The 18242-nt window shown below is 35.9% G+C and overlaps 1 protein-coding gene across 6 annotated transcripts in view; it reads right to left on the reverse strand.

Annotated features, from left to right (window-relative positions):
* CACNA2D3 (calcium voltage-gated channel auxiliary subunit alpha2delta 3) overlaps positions 1-18242 on the reverse strand; it is a 394450-nt gene that overhangs the window by 304747 nt on the left and 71461 nt on the right. For all 6 annotated transcript variants that reach the window (XR_007206017.1, XR_007206016.1, XM_048315277.1 and 3 more), the window contains exon 3: positions 5965-6081. Coding sequence is in view for 4 of the 6 variants with exons in the window: in XM_048315277.1 (XP_048171234.1) it covers positions 5965-6081 (117 nt within the window). In the remaining 2 variants the exon portion in view is untranslated. The remainder of the gene's footprint in view (positions 1-5964; positions 6082-18242) is intronic.

Genomic DNA, 18242 nt, shown 5'->3' on the forward strand with positions numbered 1-18242 from the left:
TTATTCCATTGCCCACACAGGGTGGGTATGAGGTAAACTGCTTGTACCTTTTTCATTCATTCCTCTTGTTTACCAGCAAATGCACCTGAGGACACTCAGCTCTCTCACCACAGCTATGGGATGGGAATGAAGGTTAAGGAGAAAAGAAGCTCACCCACACTCCAATAAAATTAGACTTTTTTTCCCCTCTTTCAGAATTCATAGCAGTATCTCTTTATAAATGCACAAATTTCTTGGCAAACTCAAAGAACTAAAAAGCAAAGCAGCAATGTGGTATCTAGTTGATCCACACTACAATAGGTTTGCCAATTCTTCGTTTGTTGAATATCCTAAATTCTACACATTTACCAAGAACAATCCTCAAGCCCAAGGGCAATAAAGAAGAAAAATATTTACTGTGCCTTTAAATATTCTCCAAATTATGACTATCAAGGTCATGCATTATGCTATTAAATACTCCACTGTCAGTGGATTGCTAACCATCTTTTCATTTTCCAATGTATTCTAATTTGCAAAACAGTAAAAATAAAGCTCTTAATGCTTTCAAGAACACAAATTTTTACTGACACAAGAAGCAGACGAGTAAAACTATGAGCAAGTTTAAATGACAGCAAAATTAACTAGCAACAGTTACAGTTAAAATACTAAATGTGAACACAAAAATATTGCTGAAAACCTTTAATTTGCTAGCAGTAATTAACACAACTGTAGCCATCTCTCCTTTATTCATTATGTCTTTATTCTGTCATTTAAAACTATTTATAGTGATACCGGGTTGATTCACCATAATTTCCTTCCACCCACAACCATTTATAATTTTTTCCCTCAGTAATTTTATAAACTTAATGCTGAGGTTCTTTTTTTTTTTTCATTTTCATCTGCTGATTTAAAAAACCCTTCCTTACTATATTTATAAAAAAAACATCAGGGGTCAGTACAGTCCCCATTGAGCTGCAGTAGTAAAGAGTGCACATTGATATTCATTTTCCTTCTAATTCTGCAGATGCAAATAGCTCAATGAGGGAACTTAGTTTATGCTATCTTTGAAATAGTGAGCCTAGAAAAGTAATGAATTTTGACATTTAAGATCTATTTCTGTTAGATTATATGAATATAAAATATGAATGATTGTTTGCTTCTCTTCTCAAGAATGCCAGTCCCAATCCAGCCTTGACCAAAGTCATAGAAAATCAGAATGAAAATACAGTGCAATAAAATACACAGTGGGTATTCAAGCCAGCGCATATTTAAAGCAGTCTCAAAAAAAAAAAAAAAAAAAAAGAAATCAGTGTAAGATTCACCTGGAATATTCTTCACTATTGCCTTGAATGGGGATGAACTAAGTTGCACACTAAAAATGAGTTGAATTCCAAGTACACTAAAGGAAAGAGTAAAGTATTTGGAGGTGGTTTGTAAATTAAAGCTACAATTATTGACTACAACATTCAGTATGATTTTTTAATTGAGATTTCATACACTCTATGGAAATATTCTGTAGTGCTCTAAATAAAAAAAAAAAAATTCCTCTCTTTGGGAACTTTCACTCTCAGCTTTGAAATACTTGCCACGATCTTTGTGTTCATCAAATCAAGTTCATTTTGCACTCACTAACACAGCATTTTAAATAAAAATTAATGTATTGATCAGGACACCAATTTACCTGTATTTGCTTGGAAACATCTAAATGCAGTACATGCTGTTTAACACTTTGCCTATGTATATATGTACATACACATGCAGAAAAACAATAGGAAATTGCATCCGTTGATATTGCACATATAAACCCCAAAACACACACCTAAAATCTGTACCCACACAAATATACACGTGCATACTAAAATGTGCCACCATGTATGCACATGACCAAGCACTAACATTTCAAACACATACATTACTTTAACTGTGCATAAACAGTATCATCCTAGTAGCATCTGAAAAAAGCTTAAAGACTGGCGTAAAAATCATCAGTGGAAAAAAATCCATTTCTCTTCACTGCAGATGTTTGTTAAATGTAAATGCTGATATTCTACTCCTTGGAAGAACATTTGTCTGCATGTGGAATTTCATGATAAAAAGCTTTAGAGGCCCAGGTTTCTCTAGATAAACCCCACTGGTTTACTGATGCATGAATGCACTGAAATTGAATTACTGTATAACAGCAATTACTTTTCACAGTACAGTTATAATGAGAATCAGCTTCACAACGAACTCCAGGTATCTATAGTAGGAAAAGTTAATAAAGAGAAGCCTCTTATTTGCATTTTCCACTGCAGCAAGGGTAGTTGCCTTAAAGAAAAACCATCCTTAACACTTGATTTGCCATCTTACCAGTGAATCAACCACCATTTTTATAGGATCTCTTTATTTGCAAAGAAATATTAACAAAAATCGAAATTTTAGTGCACAGCTAAAGTTATAATAATAGCTTTTTGAATATTCCCTAATAATTTGCTTATCTTTCATTTTGCTTTCTTTTTCACTTCTCTCTAGGCTTCTTCGAATTTTTTCCCATTATGCCAGTAACTAGGAAAAGTAAAAGAACCAAATGAACAATTTTAACTCCACCTCTTTCTCAGTATCAAGTTTGTTGCCACAGTCATTTTTTACTGAGCATTATGTCACAGTGCTTTGTGCCTGTTCAGCTTCAAGTTAGTAGAGTCACTAAAATATCAGAAAACCTTCTAAAAATTGTATTTAAAAAAATCATGGGAAACAGTAAGACTGATCAAGCAAACTTCCTATGAGTGAAATCACTAAAAGTCCAGGAAAAACAACTGCAGTAATACCACGAGTGACAGCAGACCACACAAGGGTCTCAAAGGGATTATTTGTGTTTGGTTGTAAAAATTAAAACAACTGCTGAACAGTGCAGGAAACACTTCCATGTCTGTCACCTTACGGGCAGTAAGATTTTTTCCATCTCAAGCATCATAATCTTAAAAGTAAATGGTTACATTTACCTTTGTCACAGATAGAAACAAAACATCAGCAGCATTGAATCAAAACCACTGCTCAGGGATTTTAAGTTGATTCATGCCACAAATACTTCAAAATAAAATATGAAGTTGCCTGCCTGAAATTCAGTCAAGAAGGGCAGCATTGGGAAGGAAACAGTTAACAGGAATACCCTGAACTGATATTAACCCAAGGTAAATAGTGAACACTGGGGAGAAGGAGGGGGGAAAAAATGTTGCTTGCAAGGGTTTCCACCAGTGAGTAGTTGACAAAAGGTTATATAATTGGTTTAGTACTTTCAGTTTTCCATTTATCTTATGTATCTGACAGAACAAAAATAGGACATTCTGTGATAGAATAATTGCATACTGAATGGTAATTCAAACAGGGGATGAATATGATAAAAATCACACTGAGCCAACTAATCACTATGAAAAGCGATGAGAGAGAAAGATAAAAATTCATCCAGAATATTAAGGGAGAGGAGGGAAAAGACAGTTCAAATGTGATTAGTAGCTTCAAACAAGTTCATCTGTTTGAAAGCATCAAGCAAAACCACAACAACAAAAGAAAAAAAAAAAAGGCAAAACCAGAGGCCTTTCCAAACCATCCTATTTTTATATTTCCAGGTCGTCTTCTTGGCCTTTTCTACAAATCAAACATTTTCTGTACTATGAATTTCTGAACATTTGTCACAGAGTGCTACATCTGCTATAACCTGAAGAAGCATGTTTAACTAAAAATGCTTTTGGATAAAACACTCTAATCAACCATGGATTTTGATGTCTACTCAAGGCTAATTCAAGGACTGGTGTAGAGTAACAATTTGAGATAACATTGGAACACATTTTCTGAGTCCTTGGATTTGAGCCCTCATGATCGTGTCCCCATTATTTCTAAGGCTAAGAGATATTTTGAAAGGTATTCTTCATTTAGTACTTCCTCCACCATTACCACCAATATATCTGACATATTACTCTGAATTCTACGCTTCAGTGATCTTGCACAAGTTTCCATCAAAAACGTATGTCAAAATTCTATTATTTTAGAGACAAGATGATCCAGTATCAGGATGGAACAGAGGTCTTAAGTCCACAGGAGTTTTCTAATTCCCATCTCACCTCTCCAGATATAAGGGGGAAATAAGTTGTGATATATCAAGGATGAAACTTATGCAAAACCTGCACTGTACCAAAGGATTTTGTACTTCTCAGGATGCAAATTACTAAGCACTACTTATTACCAGAGCAGAACAAGTCACTCATTACATCTCTAGCATGGACCAATTTATATAATTATGCAAAAATTAATTATTTCATTGGAAAGTACACTAAACAGATAAATTTTTAAGAGAAGTAACCCTGTCCAAACCATGTTTTTAGCTTCCTTTCCAAAGATGGAAACCTTCCAAAGAAGGCTCTGGATTTCAGTCACTTTTTCCAGCACTAAAATCCATTCACTCAAGATTACATGCATGGTTTAACTTCACAGAATTTGCGCTCGTTTTTACTCAGAGCATGGTGGTCTATATCGATCCTGTATTTTTCCTTCCTTAGATAAAAACACTGTCTGCATGAAGAGGCCAAACCTGTTCTAAACATTTGTTATGAAGCTCTAATTGAGACACAAACTGCTCTTCCCCACCAGCACTCCTCACTGATGGAATTCTATTCCCTCACCAGCCAAGTGTGCAGCTCGCTGGTCACTTCTCGCTCTAAACAAGTGCTGCTCCAAGAATGCTTTGTTCACATTATGATCCCAGGGGAGCAGTTTCCTCTGCTAAGAAACAAGGAAAAGAGTCCTCCCCCTTCCCCAAGTCAATATTCTTCAGGCTTCTGGAAGCTGTTGCACACATATTAAAGTGTAGTTTTTCCTCTGAAAAACACACTGTAAAAATAGCATTGCAGGGTTCCATGTTTATTGTCTTTCTCTGCTTCCTTGCCAAGTGTGCTCAGTTTTACAAGCTGAAATATGTTTTACTTCACTGCCAGCCCTGAAAATTCAACCTCTAAAATGTAGCCAAATTCTTTCCTTCCTTTTGCACCATAACAAATAGCACAAGGCTGAAGGAGGAATTGTATCCTCAATTACACAAAAGGAATCCTTGTCCTCAGGTGATACCTCCAGCTCTACAGTGGAGACATGAAGATCTTCAACTCAATTCAGCAGATAAATCTGGCTGAAATAGAGCAGCTGATGGTAAACAGCATCACCATAATGTCCTGTGAGTTTGCTGATAGAGGGGATACAAAAGGAAATATTGTTTCAGGCAGTCACCTCATTTTCTAGAAAAGAATAATGCAAAAGGAAAACTACAACAGGCAGATTTGTTATTCTTCAGAACACACATGTTACAACAAACTCGTGTTTGATAAAATGAAACATGAAATCTGAATTTTTCTTGGTTTTATGGTATGTCTGATAGACACCAAAGCTACTACAAAAGGAGGATCAGAATGGAGATTGAAAAAATAAACAAAAAAAAAAAGAAAAAAGCACAAAAACTTACAGATGTACAGATCTAGTTACTTAATAAGCTGCCTGCCTGAAGAGCGATGTAGCACTTACCACAATTGAAGGAATTATGGATTTAGTCCCATTTGAAGAGTTTGCATCTTTTTCTGAACTAGAGGACAGTTAATGAACTCAGACATTTCCCTGCAATACTATTTTTATAATAGTGAACACTGAAATTAAGTCTGCTTTGGTTGGATATTTTAAAATCTAACATTTTAACCATATGCAGTTAGGTTTTACTGCATGCAAGTGATACTTTACAAACTCATATTGGAAATTGGTAGTCCAAATCTTGTTGCACACTCTTACATTTATCTATTGAGGGTATAAATAATTTAAATCTATTCTCTTGAACAGTGATCCTAAAACACTTCTGAATGCTTTAGCATTTCCACTTCAGCACCTTCAATTGCTAGTACAGCCTTCAGAGCAGAGCCTAAATTACATAGTTTTACATCATAGGAGGAAATAGCAGATTGATCTGCTGCTTACCCGTACGGCTTCAGACTTCTTATGAAACATTTCTTCCATATTCTTTGCTAACTTTTTCACAAGTTGAAGGCCATCAATTTCTTCTATTGCAACATCCTTCTCATATTCTTTGTATTTCTGGAAGGAAAGGAAAATAGGGAAAAGTTACTTGCAGGGAACCAACTGAAATTTTGACAACTAATTATTCGTTTTATATTACACTTTTGCTGACTTTCTTCGTTTATTTGATGTTTATTTGTGTGACAGCAGGCTGCTTTGTGCCAACATGCTGTCATGGGGAGAGAACAACTGGATTAGAACCAGAACTCCATTTAAAAACTAATAAAAATATTTATCTCATGCACTGTAGGAAAATGATAACTCCCTTTCACAAGGTTTAAATTACTCCTCCCCACAACTAAACAAGAGCCAAAAAAAAGTAGCCAAAAACCCTTGTATCTCCTCCAAAAATCATGTAAAAACACTACTATGATTGGCAATCCCTGTGCCTTAGCAACCTAGAAATCTCCTCCTCAGCTGATCTTCCTGTAGATGCCTATTTCACAAGCTTTTTGCAATGCTTACATTTTAAATACTTACTCTATAAGCTTATCTAGGCATGCTGAACTTTTCACGCAAAGAAAAGCCTAAACAAACCACATGAACACGAGCCTTCATCCAAACACAAACATAAAAGCACCTTTTATCCAATATGGACGAGCACTGCCTCGTCTCACAATGTGAATAGCTCCCAGAATTCCTAAGCACTAAAAATATATTCAAAACAATTTTTATCCTCTGTTTTCTGCGTATCAATACCTTTTTCCTTATCAGTGTTTACAAGGAAGCTTTGTAAGAATTATTTATTAGAAAGAATTTAATGCTGAGAACATCCTTCTTTCCCACGTTATTCTACTGCACACTGAACTCTAAGAACTGTTGGTTTTCACTGCAGTGATTGTTTGCTTCTCCCCCTCTAAAACATGAACGGGTGTGTTGAACTAATCACTGCCCATCACCAAACCCTTCACTTAATCACAGACCTGCACCTCCATGACACTGTGAGGGAGGAGAAAAGCACACCTGTCTCCTGCCAGTTTTAGCCCCGTGTGCCAAAAATATCTTCCAAGCCTCTACAGCAGACTCTGGGGACAACCTACGGTATTTGAGTCGATACAGAGAAATGGTATTATTAAAAAGATTAATCATGAAAATTTGCCTGCAGAATGATGATTCTTATATAACTCCAGAGAGACAATGAAGAATAAGATGATCAAAAACAGTGTTTCGAAGCACCTGGATGAACACTAAAATGTTCAAAACAGTGAGTAAGTCAGGACCTGTCATGTGATGGAAGAAAACACTCTTTTGTTAAGAGAATGCCTGCACATGTTGTACCCATTTCCCCCAACAAAACTAATTTTCAAGGCAGAATGACTCTTTGGACTTCCTTTAAACTTCACACTTGTCTGCAAAAACTTGTGTGAATGTTTTGATAATGAAACAATATTTACTAAAACATAATTTCCAGGCAATTTCAAAACAAAGTTACAAATACAAAGTTGTCAGTAAATATTTAGGGCAATTTTTTAATATTATGTAACTTCAGAATTAATTTCATTTTTCCACACTATTTCCTGTTACAAGTCTCTAGTCTGAGTCCTTATAACAGTCTAGCAACCTAAGAAACCTCAAACAGACCCCTTTCATTTTGCTCCCTTGAGTCAGGAGAGGAGATTTGGGTTTTTTCACCTCTTTGATCTGCACTTAGATACCATCAACAGAGCTCTGATTTCAACTCTTGAAGTCCATTTATGTCATTACTAGAGATAAAAGTGATTTTTCTAAAATAGAAAAATACATTTTTATTTTTTATTCACTGGAGAGCAGTGAATATAAGAACAACAGAAATATAAGAACACAGCAAGGAACACAGAAAAGAGAGGTAAATGCTATTGCAACAAATACCATGATAAAATGCAGTTAATGATCATTAAATTGAAAACACTGCCACTAAATTAATGATATCAAAGTCTGTCCACATCCCACGGGATTTGAAGCTTTGGAGAATTTAAAACAAATCAAGTACAAATTGGAATTACTTCTTTCCAGCTGCACAGATCATGTTCAACATATCACCCTCTGATAAAAATGTTTCCTTTGGACTTGACCTTTGAGTTCTTAGAAAGTATTCTAAAATGCATCACTTGAAGAGACAGCTTTCAGGTCATCAGATTTATTGATTTAAGCTTTGCCATCAAGTGAAGAAAACCAGGCAATTATTCACTGTGTTTGCCGGAAAACTGAACGGCACTGTAGAAATCCACATCATTTTCTAGGCACGCAGAATCCTACCACATGGTCTGTTAGGCTCTTGTGAAAGCATATTAAAAAGCCACACTTCTCAATTTTGAGTAACTGGTGCTTTTGAAAATTAAAAAGAACTTGCACTCAAAATAGATGTGAATGATTTCTTAACTTGTAATTTATGATCTTATAATTATGCCTGTTCATAGTAAATAAACTCATTTTTTCATAATTCAAATGCCAAAGTTCCAACTCAAAAAAATAAATTGGAGGAAACAGAGAATATTATTTAAGATCTATCTAAAAAGACCTCACATCTTGCATGGTGCAACTCAGTTGCTGGAAACCTTCAAGAACATTTGCAACAGACCTAGGAGAGCTTACTTGGTCTGCAAGACCCTGACAACCAAGAGGTTTATGTAATATGTATTTTATACTCAGAATTTCATTGCCATAAAAAAAGCACTTCTATCATTTTTTCAGCCATCTTTGGAATGTTCCAAAACAGGAAAATTATGTGGTTGGAAAAAACTTCCGGCTGTTTTTGCTCTCCTTGTGCCTGGAAGGGAGAGGTGCCAGCCTAACCTGGGTGTGTCTGTGCCCTTGCTCTCAGTGCTCACTCTGCAGGATGTTTGAGATTTAGATTCCATCTAGAAAGCAGCTGATTTTACAATAACTATCAATGCTAGATACATATCATGAATCACACGAGATAGTGAAAAAAGACAAAACCACAATAAAACCACAACAAAGGCCATCATTAATACTGCATTCTCTGCCTTCCACTGCAGAAGCTGTCTGACCTCCAGGCCCTCATCATTTCCCCACCACTACATTTTTACATGTTAAATTTGGGTTTAGTTTAAATAAATTAAACAGCAAAGACATAGTCCATTTGAAATAAATTTGATTTTAAATGAAATTATTTTATTTTGATGTAATCTTGAGAAAGCAGTATGGCACTATTGTTCCAGTTAAACAAAATGGTATCAGAGAGTGGTGAAAAAAACAAGCTCTTGGGCCAGGCTCACCTTTATACTCCAGACTTGCAAACTACCTTGTTGTACTGCTACTATGAAGGTGGTCATACAAGCAATGCCTAAAACTGACATTTCCCTTCCCTGTAAAAATGATGAAGCTGATGATAAAGTTGTTGTTTTGTTTTATTAAAAAAATTCAACCCTCAGGTTTTTTTCAATATTCCATAATTTTACTTCATTAAGAGATACTGATAATTCTCATCATTTTTAACACAGGCAGTCATACGTATGTATAGTTGTTAAAAGGAGAGAAAACAGCTCTAACTTTGCTATAAACAATTGACTCATAAAAAAGAGTATGAAATATTAGAGTCATAGTTGGAAATTTCTTTTGATAATTGAATTTCCACTTGTCTAGAAGATGAAGCAGATACAACTTCCGATTTGCTGCATTATAAAAAAAAATACTTGAAATGCTGATTCTGTCTGCTTGCAAAAATCAGCATTTGGTAAGAAATTCTCTAGAGACACAAGACCATTTATCATTTGAGAAAGCCCACAAAAAAATACATTATTTCTTCAGTATCTGTTTTGCCAGATCATTTCACATAAGCACTGGGGAAAGACAGACAGTATTTCACTGTCAGAACTCTTAATGCTTTTCACTGGTTTAGGTGTGGGGGTTTTTCCTTAGTAAATGATCATCTAGAAATAACAAACCAAAAAGCAATCTGTACAAAACTCAGGTCAGAAGTGTTTAATGCAATCCAAATATTTGGCACTGAAAGAGCAACACAAACACACGCAAACCAAAAAGTGCTAAGAGAAAAATACCAAAGAACCCCCTCAAACAAACAAAACCAAAGTTCAACCACACCAAAACCCACAGAGTTTGAGTGACCAAGGCAGGAGAAGTCCACTCTTAAAACAAGACTGTCAGCTACAGCTTGAATTTTTTCTCCTTGTTTTTAAACTAAAGAGAAATATGGTCTTTGTGTTCCTACTTATATTTACTTCTATCAAGTTTTATCAAAATCAAGATATTCACATTTATGCTGTGTAAAAAAACATTTCAAGTTACTTACAAGTGTGCACAAAGTCCTTAGTCTCAGTCTTTCGACAAGGCTCTGGTTGCTTTGCACATCTGCAGAACACTACACCCATTTATGATGAAATTTCTTCCCACTCCCTGGGATTTTCAGAGCCAGTAAATACCACTACCATCCTGATTAAAGAAAGGAATTCAACAGGAATTTATATATTAAAATACTTTAAAAGTGATCTCTCAGTGTTGTATATTTGGAACTGTTACTTGCCTCTGAGGTGCTTTTGTAGCTGTAGTGCACACACTTCACAAAAGTTGCTGCTTGAAAGGTTTCGTCATGTTAAAACTATATATGCATATATATATTTTATGTTTTATAATGAAAAAGTAGAACCAGCATGCAAATAACAGATCAAATATCCAATCTATCCATTGTTTCCATGAAAAAAAAAAGTATGTTTACTCTATGCCATTTTCAAAAAACCACTTTCAGATGTTCAAGCCTCAACATTACACATGTAAAATGAGATTGCAGAAACATACACTTTTGATTAAATCACAAACTTTTGATTTCAATTAATATCTCTGGCCCAGTAGAAAGGCTGTGCTGTGCAGTGGTTGAACGGTTCAGACTTGCTTCACTCCCTCTGCCACACAAGTCCTAACAGTGACTCCCTTCAGAGAGGAAGTGCTAGACTGAAGGGCCATAGGAGTTAATAAACTTAGAATCATTTTGATTCTCTATTTGAGGTGCCCCAGCAATCAGATGTAATCAAAGAATGAGACTGCAAGGCTGCAAAAAGCTCGCAGCTGATAGAGTTTGCAGCTCTTAAAGCAGTTTCTTTAGTTACAGTTAAAAGTTATGCCACAGTTCTGACTTAATTCTTTACCCCTAAATGCATGAATTTGTCACTCAAGTTGAGTTTCCTAATTTAAGTAGCCTTGAATTTTTACATCAAGTTCTTTTAAATTGTAGGGATCAGAGGGTTGATAATAAACTACTTTTCTATGCATAAAGAAATTCTTTTTTCTTTCAATAATCTGTTCTTCATTGCAATCTAACATTAAGGCTCTCCATTTCTCTTTGCTCCTCTTAATGAATAATTATTTTTTACATGTATTTTTTTTGCACAACCGCAATTTTTTTTTTTTTTAATGTAATTTATTCAGGGTGTTTTTAAAACACGTCTTTCTCTTTGCACTTTGTATAGGTTTATGTTTTGTGGGCTTTTTAAATTATAGAACCCAAAACCTGCAATATACGTGGAGCAAACTGAAAACGTCTCATTTGTTGCTCATAGTTTCTGCCTTACCCCGTTAACAGATGTGTTGAAATTAAAGCATCTATGCACAGAGCAGGGAGTACAGCAAAATATGGCTTTGGGCTTTTAAATCAAAATAAAGAATATTAATTACTATTCATCTGGAAAATTTATCACAGCATTTTATAAGACAATAGTCACATTCAAACTGATGGGACAAAACCAGTGACAGCTAGAACGTTATGTGGCAGGAGCTCTTGCAGTGCTGTACTCTACCAGCACACGTCCCGTGTGCGTGTGGGAGATGGCAGAGCAATTCCCAGTAGAAGATTTAAAATTATACAGCACAGCCTCTGAATGCTTCATTAGAGCTGAGGGGTCACTAACTATGTGTGCACTGCTGGAATAATCCTGACTGGAAGCCAAATAAAAAGCCTTCTCCAGCATCACATGTGCGTGTGAGTGGGAGTCGGAGCTTTTCCATTGAGCAGAAGGGTACTCAGATGGCACTACTGCAGCAGAGATATCAAATACAGATGGTGTACTCCTTCAACAGACTCATCTGTGAATCTCTTATCCCTAAAAGATTTTGTATTTTCCCATTATTGCACTGACCCTGTGGTGGGGTGGTTTTATTAGAGTGACACTGTTATGCTGTTATCTGGTCCTCCTGGCACTAAAATGCATTCATTTAGTGGAGCTGCTTTAAAGGCCTTAACAAAATAAACAACTATGATTTTTTTGTTGCTGTTGTTGAACAAAATTATTTTAGTTCAGACCTGGTATAAAATTTTTTCATCCACAAAGCTTCAAAGACTTTATAAAGCATGTATCTATCAAAATCTCCATGTAGAAGAGGATATTGGGCTATGCCTAAATTCAGTGATGTGCCCAATGTCACACGACAGTTCAGAAGTACAAAGAGAATAAACTCTCTTGGTTATTCTTCCAATGCCCTGCTCAATAAACCACAGCCAACTTTGTTAACTTCCTCTTGATCTGCATGGCAAGATGAGTCACAACAGCACACCTCTCCTCACCTTGACATTAGAGAGCTCCTTAGTAATTGAGAGTTTGTGTTACACCACATTACACACTCCTATTAACCTTTCCTGAACCTCTCTGTGTTGATGAAAGCCATCAGCAATGCCCAGTGTGATGGCACACTCATTTTCTGCAGAGAAATTCTCACTCACTTCATCAAATGACTCCAAGGAGCTCTGGATTAGCCTGTCACATTTGACTCCTGCACACACTGGTGTCTGAGGAACTTCTGTTGCCTCAAAGTCTAGTTTGGTTAGTTCACAAAATACACTTTAAAATACAAAATATTCGAATATTTTTTGCATATTGCTTTACTGTGATTAGCTACTCAGTGTTGTACCTGGTAAATTATAGCCAAAGGTCAGCGATCCTGGGAAATTTGTTATCATCAGCAGACTTGACAAGGATAGTTACTGCTTTCCTTGCAAAATAATTTACACATTGAAATCAGTGCAAGGGCACTATACCCCCAGCATATTTAATCTTTACAAAGATATTTACTTCTGACCTATTTTTACCTCATGGCTATATGTAAATGCTACAAAACCAAATCCATTAAAGCATTAAGCTGAATGATACCCAAAACCAAACAACCCAACTCCTGATTTAGCAATATTCCTCTGCCCCATCTGTGAAAGGCCACACAGGGTGTCTCCTTGAACCTTTCACAACTAGATATGTATATATCTATACATATACATATATAACATCTATATAACCAGAGATACCACATAAACAGCATTAATGGCAAGAGTCTTCAATACAAGCATGGTTAAAACAGCTGATCTAGTGGGGAAAGATAAAAGCTACTCTACCACAGAGTACTTTTCATCACAAATAAAATTTTTAAAAAGCAGTGTCATTGATGATGCATAAACTATAACATCTAGTAAACAAAATGTAAGGAAACACACGCCAGGAAGTTTAAATGCTTGCTCTCTAAGATTAATTCAGTATTGTAATTTTTACTCGAAGTAGCTAGTTGAAAAAAAAAAAAATCACCACAAGTGGGTGATCCAAATAACTAGTTAGGCAACCTAATTCCAAGCAAACAGAAGTTGGGAATACATTCCCATCTTTACCAGAGTTGTTTTGTTCAGGGCTAACCAGAGTAACAAATGTTTGGGAAGGTTTGCCTGGCTGCTGCCTCCAGAGACCGAGGGCACTTGGGGCTCCTTTTACAGGAGGGTCACCTCACCAGCTTTCCCAAATATGAGCTTAATCATAATTCAAAATAGCTGAAAAAGCAAACTATTGTCTTGCAAATTCTCTTAGACATCTGAAACATCTCCCACAGGCCATCAAGGATGTTTTAAGAGCCAGTTAACAAAGGCTATTAAAAGCTGCTTTGGAAACATATTTCACAGAAGCTGTCTATACAATTACGCATACCTTTGCTTCTATTTTAGAAAGGAACATAAAGCCCACATTTAAACCGAAAAAGAACGTTCTGGAACTGCCCTGGAGCCTCCTTTTTCCATAAGGTTGTTCTTGATACTCTTGAAAACTCACTACAGTATTTCACATGAACTGCTTTACATGAGGAACAAAACATCTATCAGCATAAACCTGCAGAATTAATCATGACCCAGAGAGCATGTTCATCCAAGGCAAAGCCATCACTATATTTTCAGGTGAAAGCAAGTATATTAAAAGCACATACAACTAATCTGCTCCTCACAAAGCACTGAAGGAATCTGACAATGCAATCCTTTTGCCCTGGACACTTAGAATAAGCCACTGAAGATTCAGAATTAGGGAACCTGACAACTCACTACCATCACCAATTCTCAGCAGGGATGAGATGCTACAACATTTTCTTTTGTACACAAAACTGCATTAGTCTTCTTCAAAAGCCTCTACGGTTACTGGAAACAAAAGCAACCAAAAGAGACAGCTTGTTTTGTGCTGTAAGATCACAGGATACAATCACAACCTAATTTTTTCAATCAGACATTCTGGTAATGTTTTTTTATTTCTTTACACTCCTCTTATCACTGCATGTCTTTTTCCCTCCTTATTGTTCCCCCTCGACCTATGCCTGCCTTACACCCAGCTCTTACTCTGGGTTTTGTTATTTCTATAGATTTTTATTAGATATCACTTATTTTCCATCAAAGAAAAATTTCACAATTGTCTTCCCATCCTTCATGGTTTCCCCTAAATGAGCAATAAAATAAAATGAGCAGCCAAGGAAACTTGAAACAAAGTGGAATGTAGGAAGAAAAAAAAAGAAATGTGTTCCAAGACAAACCTTTGCTTAGCAATATCCGTGCCTTTTGAGAAGGTCCAAAAGCACTGCTTTTAAGAATAGTTAATGAGTTTTTTCCTCAGGAAAAAACCCACAATCTTCTCAGGACACAAATTATGTTTTGAATGTTCTCTATCACGAACATTTGTCTGCTTGGATACTTCCTCTAAACCTTTACCCTTTGCATTGTGTGGTACCATCAACATTATCTCTTAAATGAGCTTCATATTTCATTGTTTGTCACTCTGAAGGACATGGCATTGATCCCTCCAGTTCTGTGTCATCATTGCACTTTTCTGTACACACCTGATAAAAGTATTTATATTGATTTAGGGTTTCAGACAGGTGTCAGAACACCCTGATCAAAGGGGACTTGTAATAACAAGAAAAAGCATAATATCTGCATATCTGAACTTGGGCACCTAAATTTAGCCTCCCAATTCTTCATCTCACCACTGAATACTAAAAATTATTATGTCTTCAAAAATCTAAACTCCCTTCAGTCACATCAAAGCCAGCAACATCAGTCTATTCTCAGCTTCTCTGAAAATCAGACCACCTGCATGTGGTCTGAGTGCAGATGTCTCGAGAAGAATTCAGCAACTTACCCATAAAAAGAAAAAAAAAAAAAGATTTGGAAACCAAACTATAGCATTTGGCACTGCCTGGTAGTGTGAAAACATATTTGTGGTTTTGCCACACAAGCTAATGCTTTTCACTTCCATATGTGATTTCCAGTCACTTATAAAACTTCATAAGAGCATAGAAAGGCCTTTCCTACACTTATGGAGAGTGGTATCTTCATCGTGATTTCCTTCAAAGCTTCATAAAACAAACTGGTGAACAGGCAAGGAAAAGTGCAGGGTTAAAGTTCAACTGCCAAACCACCCTTAATCCAATATTTAATAACTGCCTTCAAAAGACTGGAATATGATAGAAACTAATGCTCTGTACAGCAGAACTTGCACAGATCCTTTTCTCTTTGGACCATTTAGCTACGATGCACATAGTCTTGGATTGGCCTCTGGCATGCTGGCTCTAAATATGTTTTTCCCCTCTCTGTTTTTTATCTCTCACACTTTTAAAAATGATGCTTGGAATCTCATTAAGGAAAAGTCCTGTGCATCAGAATCCCCGCCAGAGTTTTGTTTGCAGCTCTTGCTTGAGTTTGTTTTCTCTTTCTTTTTTTTGGGTTTTTTTTAAGTTTAGTTTGGCTTTTTGGAGAGAGTGTTTTGTTAGTTTGTTTGGGGGGTTTTTGTTTTGTTTCAGTTGGTTGTTTTGGGTTTTTTCATGAAAATTGGATGAATAATCTAGAAAATAGTAGCCTTTGTACCATAATGTACCCACACGTAGGTATTCCCAAACATCACTGTAAAAAGTAAATAAACCCCGAACAATTTAAAATGTTGCAGAGAGGACTGAACTACAGCAGCCCCAATCTCTATCCTTATTTCCCCCTGAAACTGAAAACACAAGACATTTTAAGTGTACATAGCTGTCTAATGATATCACCTTCATCAAAACCTATCATCAAAAACAAACCCAATTCAGACCCTCTACTCAGAAATTTGTATAGTCTCATGCTCATGTTACAAACCTTTTATTCCTCTCTCAAAAATCCTACAAAACTAAATAAAATAATTTGGCTACCAAGCTGAAGTAGATTTTCGTGTACCTACATGTCAGTATCTGATCAGATTGGAAGCATTTCAACAAACCATCAGTTTAGTGCTGTTTTTGAAAACTTAAAAGAAATTTGCCCAAATTAAATCTGAACCAAACCTATTTCAAGTTAAAATGCAGGGGACATTCTTTTTTCTATTACTTAGAGAGTTTTTTATGTTCAGTTAGCTGGAAAATACATACACAAACATGGAGGTGCTTATTCAGCTTTTTTCTGATTCTCAAAAGGACCAGAAAGGGTTTTCTGTAATTTAGGAATTCACTACATTACCAACAGAGTTCATCTCACAAAAAAAAAAAAAAGCATATTACCTATAGCACCACAACAGATCATCACCACAGTGTATAGGAATAAACCATCTAACTCCAGAGTCTGTAATAGACTGCACAAACTAATACATTTATCAGGAAAAGTCCAGAGCTTTGACACTAGAAAGGACCCAATAACAGCTTTGTTTTGCTTGGTCAATAAACCACTATTAATGATAATGTATCTATGAATTAAAGATGCATCAATTTGCATAGGAGAGAATAGAAGCCATGAATAACAGCCAAATCAATAAAATGAAGTTGTAAAGAATACAGTGTGCTCTCCTTCAGGCTAATGGTAATTAATTTACTTTTGCTCCCTTTACACATGAGAGGAAACAAGTAGAAGAACACGGTAATCACATAGAAATTGTTAATTAGAAAATGAACACATATTGTTATCTCCTTACTGTATCTTTTCTGTTCATATGTTTAGAGCACTAAAAAGAAATATTACTTTGTTTGCACATATTCTGAGAAAACAGCTTGTGTTTTTGGGAGCATATTCACATACCAGCTGATATTTTCAAGTACTGCAATTTGAAAGTTTGCTTCTTGATCTTGTTCTGGTTGGGTTGTTCGTTAGTATAAATGACCAATGCCTGAAATTACATTTCTGCAGCACAAATACTCTCCTAGTGAATGTACCTGTAGAAATGTTCTAAGCCTTGTGTGGTTCAATATGCCAAAATGGAAAGTCTTATCACTGAAAACTACTTTTGCTTATGCTGCAGCTTAGTTTTTTTGATTCAGCTCCACTAGGTAATTAAATAATGCCCTTTCTTTGCAATTGAAAAAAGACAAGGTTTAAGTGATCGACATCTAATAGAGGCATCCACTTCTCAGGAAATAAAAAATATTTGGAGGCCCTGTTAATCTGATGGACTGTGTCTGGACCAGAAAGCTTCTAGGTGATAAAGTTCCTGGTTCTCTGGTTTTAAAGAGAGTGCTGTTGTTTTCTAAAGAACAAATTTTTAATACTCATTATTTTAAAGTTCTTCTAAGTACCATTTTGGTACAAAGTAAATCTTAGGCTGCTATAATTAATGGTGCATTTTCACAGATATGGAAATTAAAGTTTTCATTTTTAAAATATACTCTTCATGACAATGTTCAGCAAAATGCCTTCAGCAGATTGCTACTATTTCATTGCTTAATAAAAATACACAATTTCACTAAACCTCAGAACATCAAACAAAGGCACCACAATCACAGGTCACTGCGAGGCAACTTACTGATAAATTCCTCTGTGCACACCACAAAGCAATGACCTTGGTGAACTGCATTCAGGCCTCTAAGCAGCAGAGTAATTAACGTATACTGAAGTTAAAATCACAAGTGGTGCTATTGAAGCAGGCAGAACAAGTTAGCACACAGAGATAACTCTGTGTGAATTAGGGTCTCTGCGGTCATTCCAC

Source organism: Corvus hawaiiensis, chromosome 11 (genome assembly GCF_020740725.1).
Source record: "Corvus hawaiiensis isolate bCorHaw1 chromosome 11, bCorHaw1.pri.cur, whole genome shotgun sequence".
Taxonomy (NCBI): domain Eukaryota; kingdom Metazoa; phylum Chordata; class Aves; order Passeriformes; family Corvidae; genus Corvus; species Corvus hawaiiensis.